The 12,623-nt window shown below is 37.4% G+C and overlaps 1 protein-coding gene across 2 annotated transcripts; it reads left to right on the top strand.

Annotated features, from left to right (window-relative positions):
- The first annotated feature begins 3,663 nt into the window (after positions 1–3,663).
- LOC128026767 (V-set and transmembrane domain-containing protein 4-like) lies at positions 3,664–12,617 on the top strand. 2 transcript variants are annotated; one of them, XM_052614035.1, is made up of 7 exons: positions 3,664–3,849; positions 4,899–5,294; positions 10,228–10,281; positions 11,375–11,482; positions 11,667–11,700; positions 11,801–11,925; positions 12,276–12,617. In XM_052614035.1, the coding sequence occupies exons 1-7, from the start codon at positions 3,798–3,800 to the stop codon at positions 12,434–12,436; spliced, it is 930 nt and encodes a 309-aa protein (XP_052469995.1). In that variant the 5' UTR covers positions 3,664–3,797; the 3' UTR covers positions 12,437–12,617. The 2 variants fall into 2 exon arrangements, with proteins under 2 accessions (XP_052469995.1, XP_052469997.1); XM_052614037.1 differs by lacking the exon at positions 10,228–10,281.
- Positions 12,618–12,623: the final 6 nt, after the last annotated feature.

Genomic DNA, 12,623 nt, shown 5'->3' with positions numbered 1-12,623 from the left:
AGAATTTCTACTTGCTTAGACTACTGAGACTCGGATCATGTGGCTTGTGCTTTGTAAAAAGCTTTGAAAAATAGGAAACAGAGAGTGACTGGTTCCATCATATCAGAGTTTAATAATAACCATTTTCATGGCAGTTACTCATTTAGTTGAACTAAAGACAAAAGTATTGTGCTCATAGCTGTAGTCCTTTGCTGCTATATATTAGAACATTGTGTAATTCTACTCTTCTTGGCAGCAGTTGTAAAGAGAAACCACTAGCTCAGCACAAAACCCTACCCAATAAACCATTATGCTTCAAACCACGAGATGAATGGACTAGAACTGTGTGCTGAAGACAGAAAACTACTTACAACTCCAGACAGAGTACATATTTTTAAGAGTCAAAGTGTAAAGGGATTATTCACCCAAAAGCTGAAAATATGTCACTATTTATTCATCCTCATCATTCCAAACATGTATGATGTTCTTTCTTCCATAGAATACAGTATGACATTTTTTAATGTTTGGTCATTTTGTTACACAAAGCTTTTATATATTTTGTATAAATTAGGGTGACCAAACATCCTCTTTTCCCTGTACATGTCCTCTTTTTCAACCAAAATATTTTTCTAAATCACCCAAAAACCTTACAAACCTACTATTTCTAACCATCACCGTCTGCTCCCGCAAACCTGTCCCGCAAACATAGGAGTATTTAAATCCCTTGGGATGCAGTTCATGTTAGGGCTGGGCAAATATATATTTTTTGATATATCATTTTATTAAATGTGGTCGATGCAATATCGATTCTCAAAGGCCACACATAAACATAAACATACAGTATGTGCATTGCTTTCAGAGGCGTTGGAAGAGTGGGGGCTCACTAAGAAAGACCCAGTCATTGTGACCGACAACGCTACTAGCATGTTACGTGCCTTGGAGATGATGGAGCTGCGCCATATTGGCTGCTTTGCTCACACAATAAATCTGGCATTGAAAGCTGCGATGAAACTTCCGGCCATCTCTTGAGTGCTAGATCAAGTTAGACGCATAGTGTCATTCTTTCACAGAAGCGCTAATGCTAACAAAGTTCTCAAAGAAAAACAAATGCTACTGAACTTGCCCTGTCGCTAACTTAAAATTGACGCGGTGACCAGGTGGAACAGCATGCTGGACACGCTCAACAGATTTTTGGAGCAGCGACCAGCAATCTCAGCTGCACTTCTTTCTCCTGAAGTCCATCTGAGCGAAAAGGATCTTTGCACTTCGACAGAGGCAGATATAGCTCCTTGATGAGATGCGCTCGACTGCCAGTGATTTGACTGTCATTAAGGAACTCAAATCTGCTGTGGATGACAACTTGAAGTTTAGGTATGTTTACAAAAACAGCTAGTACTATCTATAAAATGTAAAATTTGTGTGAATGATAAAAAAGATTACATTGCAAAACTAAAAGAGAAGCTGCATGTTGTGTCTGCCCTGGACCCTGGTTTCAAGACTCTTACTTTCATCACTGAAGAAGAACGTGAGGACACATTCACAACATTGATCAGTGAGATGGTCACTTTGGAGCAATGATGTATGTTGTATAAAGTTTTAAAAATGAAAATGTAAACAAACCAATATTTATTAACTGCATATAAATATAATAAATTTAAGTAAAATAATAAAATTTCTGTATGGTGGAAATGGGCAACATTAAATTCAAATAATTTTAATTGATATTTACTTGTTTCCAACTATCAGCAGCAAGGATCTGATAGTGCTGGTAATGGAGGCAGTGGACCTGTACAGGAGCAAAAATCCCTTGGTGAAGGTGTCCCCTCCACAGCCCCACCAAAGAGGTCATAAGAATCCTGTGCGCTGGTGGATCTGCTTGGGGCAGCCTATGCACCAGTGGCTTAAGCAGTCAATGCTACTGCTGCAGACAGGGCACGGGAAGAAGTTGGCAAATACAGAGAAGTTACACCTATACCTCTCTCAGAAGATCCACTTAAGTGGTGGTATAAGCATGAAGGAGTGTACCCACTGTTGTCCCTCCAGGCAAAACACTATCTTTGTGTTCCAGGGACGAGTGCACCAGCTGAAAGTATTCTCTAACAATGCTATGGTAGTGACAAAACACTGTAAGGAAGACCTTATCTAGGATTAACACACGCAAGGCTGCAGGTCCTGACGACATACTGTACCTGACCGCATACTGAGAGACTGTGCTGAGCCACTGACAGACATCCTAAAAGATATCTTCAACACCTCGCTGAGCCAGGCAGTCATCCCCAGATGTCTCAAATCCACAACAACCATACTGGTACCAAAAAATCACCTGTGTCCTGTCTAAATGACTACTGTCCCATAGCACTGACTCCAATCATGATGAAGTGCTTTGAGAGGTTAGTCATGGACAACATCAAAACCAGCCTCCCCAACACACTTGATCCGCTCTAGTTTGCATACCGTCCAAACCGCTCTACAGATGATGCAATTTCCTCCACCCTCCAGCTGGCTCTTACCCACCAAAATAATAAACACTCCTATGTTACAATGCTGTTCATCAACTTCAGCTCAGCATTCAACACAATAATACCAAAACAGTTCATCAACAAACTAAACCTGCTGGGGCTTAACAGTTCCCTCTGTAATTGGATCCTGGACAGACCTCAGTCAGTCTGTGTCGGCCACAACACCTTGAGCACTACAACACTGAGCACAGGTTCGCCACAAGGCTATGTGCTCAGCCCACTGCTCTTCATGTTGCTGACCCACAACTGCACTGTTCCTTAACTGACAAGTTCAGCTCCAACCACATCATCAAGTTTGCGGATGACATAACTGTGGTAGGTCTCATCAGCAACAGCGATGAAACACTCTACAGAGAGGAAGTGGCACAGCTGGCTGAATGGTGTAGCACTAACAACCTGTCCCTCAATGTGGAGAAGACAAAGGAGGTTGTGATGGAAGTCAGGAGAAACTCCGTTGACCAAGACCCAATGACCATCGACAGCTCGACTTTGGAGAGTCAGCAGCACTTAATTCTTGGGGTTGCACATCACAGAGGATCTCACCCTAATTATGTAGCACCGTGGTCCTGTGAGACATGACATTTCGTTCCACTGCATGTCCACACATGAAGTGGACTGACAATAATATGGTCATTGCACTACTTTGAGGGCTTCTTTAACCCTCTAAAACACAACAAACTAAATATGAAATATTTAGTGAAATTAAAATATGGTCACCCTAGTATAAATTATGTATAGTGCATGAGTTTTTCTGACTACAGTACTGTGCCCTTTTTAAATCTTAAAATCCTCAGTCACAATCACTGTAATTGCATGGAGGAAATAAACGTAACATTAAAATATCTTAGTCATGAGTTTGGATCAACATTAATCTTCATTTTTGGGCAAACAGTTCCTTTATTCCTTTAAGCTTTGTAATAGTCCACTTTACTCATTATTTAACATAAGGATGTAAATGCTACTAAGACCTGCTACTTTTCCTACTTTTAAATGCTGTAGGTCCAGCTGAAATTTTGTGCTGTTTCCAAAGATTCTCTCTGGAAATGACATTTCCTACATACTTTTAACTGGCAGGGGGAGTGATTACAGGATAAAGAAAGAGAAAAAGAAAAAGAAAAAGAGAGTGGGTGAAAAAAAGAAAGACTGGGAAAGAGGGGTGTTTCTAACTGGGAACAGAGCACGCACTGTTTCAGGTTACACACACACACTGAGAAGGAGAAAGAAAAGGAGAGAAAATCCCAGGGACTCCTTTCTTTTCTTGATGTTTAGTTGGGTTTATGGAGCCTACGGGTTTGCAATATGAAGCTCTCTGCTTTTGCGATAGTTGTCCTGACTAGGGCTTTTATTGGAGGTAAGAATGTTTATGTTGGTCTATTAATATGCAATGACGAAACAACTTGCAAAATAGCTTTCAGGGGGTGCATGATCAGTGAGATAATTTTTCAGACAAAAGCTGCCCATTTGTTACACATGTAACTGCAGCATTCATCTGCATAAAACTATTTTGCATGCTAAAAAAATTAAGTCAACAAAACTTTTCTACTTTTATTCACTGACCTCATTTTACATGAAATATACATATTTTTCTTCAGTGCAAAAACATATTGCAAAATGTTGCATTGTTCAGAACAGTCTAGGCATTTTCAGGTCAGGGGTGTATTCAGCATTATTATTGTGGGCTTTTTGTTTATGTCCAAATCTCTCTTGTGATGTGGTTTTTGCATTGAAAACAGAGCCCCAGTTGACCCCTGAGGGACTCCAGTAATTGGGACACAAAATAAACACGACAAAAAAGGCTTTTAACAGCTGGATACAATCTTGTTGTCGCATTCCCTGCTCTTTCCTGTAGTTCAAGAAGGCAGACAAATGTTTTCCACCTGTAGTTTCTGTTTGGCATGGCATATTAAACCCAGATGCATTCAGATATTTTACACCCTTTATGGGTCATGGTTTTGGTCCAAATAGGAGATATCATATATATGGGGGGGGGGGGGGGGGGGGCTGATAATTAAATCTTAAAATCATACATACATTTTTATAACTGTTTATATAACTTAATTGTTTAATTACTACATGTTTTATTGTATGCAATTATCTTTTTGAGGCATAAATATTACTATAGGAAAACATATTGATAAATATTTTATACATTTAACATTTTTGAAAAATACATTTGCTATTTTTTAATCTCTTGGGTTTTCTTTTTATGATTAAAATCTATTTTTTCTCTTTTGCTTGCATATTTAAATCATGAAAGGCAATTACTTTATTGGACTTGATCATAAAATCAGATATAGTGTATTTAATATAATACATCTGCAGCTATTACACATCTGCAGCAACAATACAGAGAAATTATAAACATGTTTTTATTCTTTTTACTCCATGTTTTTTCCCCAGAGCTGAGTGAAGCTTTAAATGTGACCGTCACCCCTGGGCCAGTCAGCATGTGTATGGAGGGAGACAACATCACTTTGACCTGCTTAGTGTCTCAGAGAAAGAGAAGCAGCAGTGTCCTGGTGCTACGCTGGCTCTACTTCCCTACCCCTGAAGACGAGCACCTCGTGGGCAGGATGGGCATGAAGAAGACCAAATATTACGGCAACTACAGCAAGCATTTTCCCCAGACCAAGTTCCACCTGTGGGAAGCAATGGACAGACAGATCTATCGTTTGCTGATCCTGAATGTTTCCCTCAAGGATGGGGGCAACTATACCTGTAAAGTGCAGGAAATACGGAAGCACAGAAACAATTGGAGGGCCTCGTCAAATGGAACAGGAAGCATGGTATTACAAGGTAACTTGAATGTGTCTTAAATGTACAAAACACTATGTACTCAGTCTTCTATATGAAATCTTAAAGGGTTAGTTCGCCCAAAAATGAAAATTATGTCATTAATAACTCAACTCTTACACTTACATGTTTGGAACTGCTGTTCCAAACATGTAAGGCCTCCTTTTATCTTCGGAACACAGTTTAAGATATTTCAGATTTAGTCCGAGAGCTCTCAGTCCCTCCATTGAAGCTGTGTGTACGGTATACTGTCCATGTCCAGAAAGGTAAGAAAAACATCATCAAAGTAGTCCATGTGACATCAGAGGGTCCGTTGGAATTTTTTGAGGCATCGAAAATACATTTTGGTCCAAAAATAGCAAAAACTACGACTTTATTCAGCATTGTCTTCTCTTCCGCGTCTGTTGTGAGAGATAGTTCAAATCAAAGCAGCTGGATATCCGGTTCGCGAACGAATCATTCAGTTAACCAAATCGAACTGAATCGTTTTAAACGGTTCGCTTCTGTAATACGCATTAATCCACAAATGACTTAAGCTGTTAACTTTTTTAATGTGGCTGACACTCCCTCTGAGTTCACACAAACCAATATCCCGGAGTAATTCATGTACTCAAACAGTACATTGACTGAACTGCTGTGAAGAGAGAACTGAAGATGAACACCGAGCCGAGCCAGATAACGAACAATAGACTGACTCGTTCACGAGTGAAGAACCGGTTGCATCGGTGTTCGGATCACCAGAAGTTCTTTCGGACAGTTCGATTCAATAAACCAGTTGAAGAAAACGGTTCACAAATTCTTTTGAGCTCGACGTAATGGTGTCATTGGCGATGATTGTGTGACGCTCTGTGTGTCGGTCTGCTTCACGCTGAATCACACATGCGCAGTATCATCAGCTCCTCGGTTCACGAATCAGACGCGTCTGACAGAAACGGTTCTTGACTCGTGAACGAGTCAATGTTTTGTTCGTTATCTGGCTCGGCTCGGTGTTCATCTTCAGTTCTCTCTTCACAGCAGTTCAGTCAATGTACTGTTTGAGTACATGAATTACTCCGGGATATTGGTTTGTTTGAACTCAGAGGAAGTGTCAGCCACATTAAAAAAGTTAAAAGCTTAAGTCATTTGTGGATTAATGCGTATTAGAGATGCGAACCGTTTAAAATGATTCAGTTCGATTTGGTGAACTGAATGATTCGTTCGCGAACCAGATATCCAGACTGCTTTGATTTGAACTCTCTCTCACACAGACACGGAAGAGAAGACAATGCTGAATAAAGTCGTCGTTTTTGCTATTTTTGGACCAAAATGTATTTTCGATGCTTCAAAAAATTCCAACGGACCCTCTGATGTCACATGGACTACTTTGATGATGTTTTTCTTACCTTTCTGGACATGGACAGTATACCGTACACACAGCTTCAATGGAGGGACTGAGAGCTCTCGGACTAAATCTAAAATATCTTAAACTGTGTTCCGAAGATAAAAGGAGGTCTTACATGTTTGGAACAGCATAAGGGTGAGTTATTAATGACATAATTTTCATTTTTGGGCGAACTAACCCTTTAAGGCTACTATTGTCTGATGTGATGCAAAGTTTGTTTTTTTGTTTTGTTTCACTAAATGGAAGCATTTACCTTTTTCAGTTGATTTATCAAATATGCATCCTCTCATTTTGGTATTGCCATTAGCTTTAGCATGTAGCATACTTCAGACTCTACCTTATTTTCAGTGCGATCACACTACTGGCACTACTTAGCAATCTGGAGTATAAAACTAACGTTCAATTCATGAACTAGTCAGTAGTGCCAGCAAACAGTGTGGTTACGCTGGATGTTGTCGAAGAGTGATGTCTTGCCATGGTCAGGGCTACCACACAACAGCCGATTCCTCCAGTTCACTAATCCTACAGTTCATCCAGCACAGGGTCAATTCCAGTTCCACAATTGGTGACAAAGTTCATTATTAGCTATTTGTAAACCTCTTTTGCAGAGGGGGTGGTCTTTCTTTTCAGAACATCACAAAAGAGTGACTATATCAGATTCACACAGTGACATAACTCCATGTCAACAGTTCAAAGCCCAAATCCAAATAGTTTTTTCTGAATTGTCCATAAAATTTCAAATAAACAATGAGAAAATGAGGCGTAAACGTTCCCATTTCTCGCACTGAAACCTTTTCCACATGCTAGCTTCAGTGTGTTTGTAAGTCTTAGGGTTCGACCTTCCACATATATATACATAATTTCCACGATAAACAGTTTCTGGACCAAAACAAACAGACCATGAGGCTGTTAACGAGAGCAACTTGTAGGGACAGAGAGAGGAGACTTGGCAGGAATACAACTGAAAACATTTACACTGGCTGAATTATGAGTTTTCCTTTGGTGTTCGGACAGCAAGAGGTGCCCAAAGCATCAGTGTCCATTGGATTAATCATCTGTCTAATAAATGGCAATTGCCAGATGCTAGCAGCAATAAAGAGAACAAATAACTATTAGTTGCATGCACTTGGAGTAAAAGTTCACTTAAAAATAAACATTCTGTCATAATTTACTTAGGCCTGATTTCTGCAATGACGTTCTAAAATGTAAGCTATTCATTGAAAATCTTCACCTTCAAGCGTTGAATTTGAGAACTGGATAAGTCTAGTCTATGAATAAGTCAGCCCGATTTTGAGATAAGATACGTTTTGTTCTCTCAAGGACGTGCCAGTGAGAACTAGGTCAGATGTAAAGATTTTCAGTGAATCATAAATTACACAAAGCTATTATAGGTTTCAGAAGGATTGGAATACAGTCCACAAGTCATATTTCTTCTTTTATCTTCCACTGAAGAAAGAAAGTCATATGGGTTTGGAACAACATGAGGGTGAGTGAATGATGAAACAATTTCGTTTTTGGATGAACTATTTCTTTAAAGTAGCTCAATAATTTATAAAGTTCAAAAAGTTATTTACAGTTATGCTGTTATTTACAGTTATGCTCCATCATCGGCTATGAACAACCACCGCATCTAAAATATGTCTTTGTATGACTGAATCTAAATCAAAAAAACTAAAAGTTATTTTAGTAAAGTCTTTGTATTTCATAAGTTATAAATCACTGTAGGGTACGTTTAGAAAATAAATAAATGCAGTAAAAATACTTTTTTAAACTATTCCATAAAGTGCATATGTAGCTGATGATTTATTTGAAGAAAAACATCAGCATATATTTCACAGACATAAAGATGTGGTTTTTGAAGGAATAAAAGCAACAGAATATTATTGCAGGGGTTAGACAACCACAGATACCTCACTTAACCAAATTGAGACACAAAAATACAAGAAAAAAAAATAAAGGAAGGAAATGGAGGTAGTAGGTTGACTTAAACAAGGGAATTTGTCTTGTGAAATACACAACAAAATGTCAACCAGCTGAGATACCCCATAAACAGACCAAAGCAGGACCACAGTTTTGGGTTAACTGCTTCAATTAACTCTATAGCCACAGGGTCAGCCTGAAAATGACTTAATGCCTTTCCAAAACAAAAGCGGCATTCTACATTTGTTCCCCACCCGTTTTACTTTGATGTAGAGTGTTCTCAAATGTAACTGCACAATGGGTCTGCAGATCTGAAAATATGCTGAACCCTTCAGTTTAGCAGGGGTTAAATAGAATGGCTTTGTGGTGAAAGAAAATGCATATCAGATGTGTAACTGTATACCTGCTGCTGATGGAGTCAGTGCTAATATAGTGCATGTGAGAGACGCACAACAGGATCCGTTAGGACTGAGAACACAGAAAGAAGGGTGCTAAAAGTTCTTTAATACACTGCTGATCAAGGCTTATGTAGGTGTCTTTGGAAGGTTTTTATTTTTATTTTTATTTTTTTAGCTCAGCCCTTGTGAAATGTAAGTTTTAAATACCTTCTCCTAACTGAATATGTAGATTTCCATTTGTAGATTGGTTTACCTTTACATTTCTTTAACATCTTAACCTTCCCATCAAAGCAACACTGACTCGAGCAATGGTGTTGGTTGGTTCTTGGCTGGCCAATAGCAAATGGAAACTTCATGAAAACAGTTTATTTATTTATTTATATATATATTTTTTATGAAAGTAGCAGAAAAACTTCAGTTTTAAGTGAGAACCTTTATTGCGTTTCATCATACAATTATCAAAATTTTATTCAGCTAATATGACATTTTAACTAAATATCACTCACTTATTCTGGTATTCAAGTTATTCTGTCCACCAGTGCCCTCAACATCTGTAAGCAATTTTCCCTGACCTGACATGCTTTAAAAAAAACTAAATGCAGTAAGCGTTTAAAGAAGAAAAATTAATGAATGAGAGAAAATATGATTTTCCATATGATCTCAAAAATCTGAATTTTGTTTCCCAGGTAAACAAATGTTAAAAGTATTTAATAGTAGACTAAGTAATTTAAACATTGCTGTAACGTGTGCTGTGTGTATTAATAGCTGTTTATGAGCTTTCTGTGATAGATTTATTAAAGCCACATTTCTCAGGGTCAAAGGTTAAATATTTTTAGAGGACTCTAACCCAAATTCCTTTTAATCTAAATGTCCTTGCCTGGTCATATTGAAGCCTCATCAAGGACAACCCTGCAAAAAATCTGCACGGAATACAAGATGTTGGCGAGAATGACCAGGTTGAGCATTAAAATATGCAACAATGTTAATACGTTTCATTATCATGTTATCCCCCTAAACTTAGATTGTAAAATTGCAATACAAATGTTAAGCACGATTAAACAATCCACAAGAACTCAAAAACAGTTTACTTTATAAAAAAAAAAAATTACATTAAAAAAGACCTAACCCCAAAGGTCAATAAAATAATTTATCTCCTTTATATAATTATTTATAAACATTTTACCTTTTCCTATTTTCACATTTCATACTTTTCTTTTGTCTCTTTGAATGTTTTCAGTACATCATATAGCGAGCACAGGAAAAGCTGACGTCATATGGCGCATATTTGAAGGTATGCTGTTACCTCATTGTTTTAATAAAATAAGGCAACATGTTGTTTATTGCAGTCTGGAATCTCTGTCACTGATCAAGTGGATAGGATCACAGCTTACAGTGTTGGACAGACTTTAGCAAGTGTGTTACATTTCCTCTTTTCTGGTGGAGAAAGACCTAACCAAAATCAACCAAGTGTAAACCAAGTGTGCTCACAGCGTTGGGTTTATTTTTGTGGTCAGCTCTGCTCAATATATTGGAATAAGGATTCTACCTTGGCTTATGATACTTTACAACATTTCCACTACATTATTACACTACATTTTATATACAAATTAAAAAAATACATTATTGTGGGTTGATAAATTATAGTTTTATTTCCATATCTTTTAAAGGGATACTACACCCCAAAATAAACATTTTGTCATTAATCACTTTCCCCCATGTCATTCCAAACCCGTAAAAGATTTGTTTGTCTTCTGAAGACAATTTAGAATATTTTGGGTGAAAACCAGGAGGCTTGTGACTGTCCCATTGACTGCCAAGTAAAATACAGTGTCAAGGTCCAGAAAAGGACTCCATCTGCCATCAGTGGTTCAACCATAGTGTTATGAAGCAACAAGAATACTTTTTGTACAAGAAGAAAGCAGGTTCAGCAAGTGTTTTCCAAAATGGCGCTACAGTGATGTAGGGAGAGATTTTTGTTTTCTTCTCATACAAAAAGTACTCTCGTCACTTCATAACATTACGGTTGAATCACTGATGGCCGATGGACTATTCTGTCGATTGTCTTTCATACTTTTCTGGATCTTGGCATTGTAACTTACATGGCAGTCAATGGCACAGTCACAAGCCTCCCAGTTTTCATCCAAAATATCTTAAATTGTGTTCCAAAGACGAATGAAGCTTTTAAGGTTTTGGAGCGACATGGGGGTAAGTAATTAAAGACAAAATTTTCATTTTGGGGAGGAGTATCCCTTTAAAACTAAAACTAAAATAAAAAAGGTAACTGATTTATCACTTTTAAAGAAAGTTTTTATTTGCCGTCTTCAAGGTCAGGGCTTGTTGTAATTAATGTTTACAGCACACTGTTTTGCTGTGATCTTTCTCAGATTTGTATCTGTGTGCTGCGCTCATCTGCTCTATCGGTCTGGTCTGTATGCTTGTCTTTGCCATGACTATCACATGTCAGCACCTGCAGCACAGACGAAGACTACGAGGTGATCAGCTTTTTAAGATCATTTATCATTTACATAAAACTTTTAAAAATACAGTGTCATCAAAGCAAATGCATTTCAAAATATATAAAAACATATTGTATTCTTATCGCATGATTCTGTTTTTCTTATTACTACACACATATTATTTAAGTTTTTATTTTTGTTCATTTCTATATCTATCTAGCCAGTTATTACCTTGTGAAGTGTCCAGAAAACAGGTAAACCAATGCAAAATGATTGATCACTGCTTTACTGTTATAATTGACTGATTGATTCTTAGACTGAATCTAATAACATCATTGCGTTTTTTATATCTAGCTCGGGAGAAACAGTAACCAGTGTGTGCAGCTCTTCTCCTGCAATGCACAGAAAAGAGAGACGGCACAAACCACAGCTCAGAGACATCACCGAACCACTACCACCACCACAGATACCAGCTAAAGGTACATAACAGACTGAAACCCTTACATTAAAACACCAAATCAAAAATGAATGGGTTATCAAAATGTTGGATAACACTGTACATGAAGTTTCAATTCAGTTAAGCTAGTTAATACATTAGTTATTTTGAACAATGAATGAGCATTTCTTGCATTTAATAATATAGGTTGATGTTAATTTATGAATATATACTATTGTTCATTCATTAATTCATGTTCATTTAAAATGCATTAATGAATTGTTATTCAGAGTGAAATTATATGTAGACCAAAGTTAATGAACACTTTAACTTATTTAATGTTAGCAAATGTTGATTGTTTTTTCTCACTCTCTCTCTCTCCTTTTTTTCTAGCACCTGTACCAAGAAAGCCACGAAGGACCAAACTTTTAAAGGCACAACCTACAAAAAGGGTAGGAATGCTAAATTTTATTGAACTCATTTTACATAAGAGCATTATTTTCTTTCATACTAAAGCATTAAAAAGATTAAGTGATGATGATAGGGTTTCATAATCGTCCTAAATATATATCTTGCTAAATTGCTTGTTTTATAATCAATTTTGTATGTATAATCCTTTTATTCACAATTGTATAATATTTGCATCAAACAACACACTGTTTTTAGCCTCTCAATTGAATTTTCACAGACTAGAAACATGCAAGAGGGAAATAATGTGGCTTTCTCATTGAGCTTTATGTT

Source organism: Carassius gibelio, chromosome A13, assembly GCF_023724105.1.
Source record: "Carassius gibelio isolate Cgi1373 ecotype wild population from Czech Republic chromosome A13, carGib1.2-hapl.c, whole genome shotgun sequence".
Classification (NCBI taxonomy): Eukaryota; Metazoa; Chordata; class Actinopteri; order Cypriniformes; family Cyprinidae; genus Carassius; species Carassius gibelio.
This window is presented reverse-complemented; position numbering and strand designations above follow the sequence as displayed.

Bases quoted from the DNA above. Each gene is read 5' to 3' on its own strand.
- LOC128026767 (XM_052614035.1), top strand. From the start codon at position 3,798: ATGAAGCTCTCTGCTTTTGCGATAGTTGTCCTGACTAGGGCTTTTATT. The intron at 3,850-4,898 runs GTAAGAATGTTT...TTTTTTCCCCAG, and splicing joins GACTAGGGCTTTTATTGGAG to AGCTGAGTGAAGCTTTAAAT. The intron at 11,701-11,800 runs GTAAACCAATGC...TTTTATATCTAG, and splicing joins GTGAAGTGTCCAGAAAACAG to CTCGGGAGAAACAGTAACCA.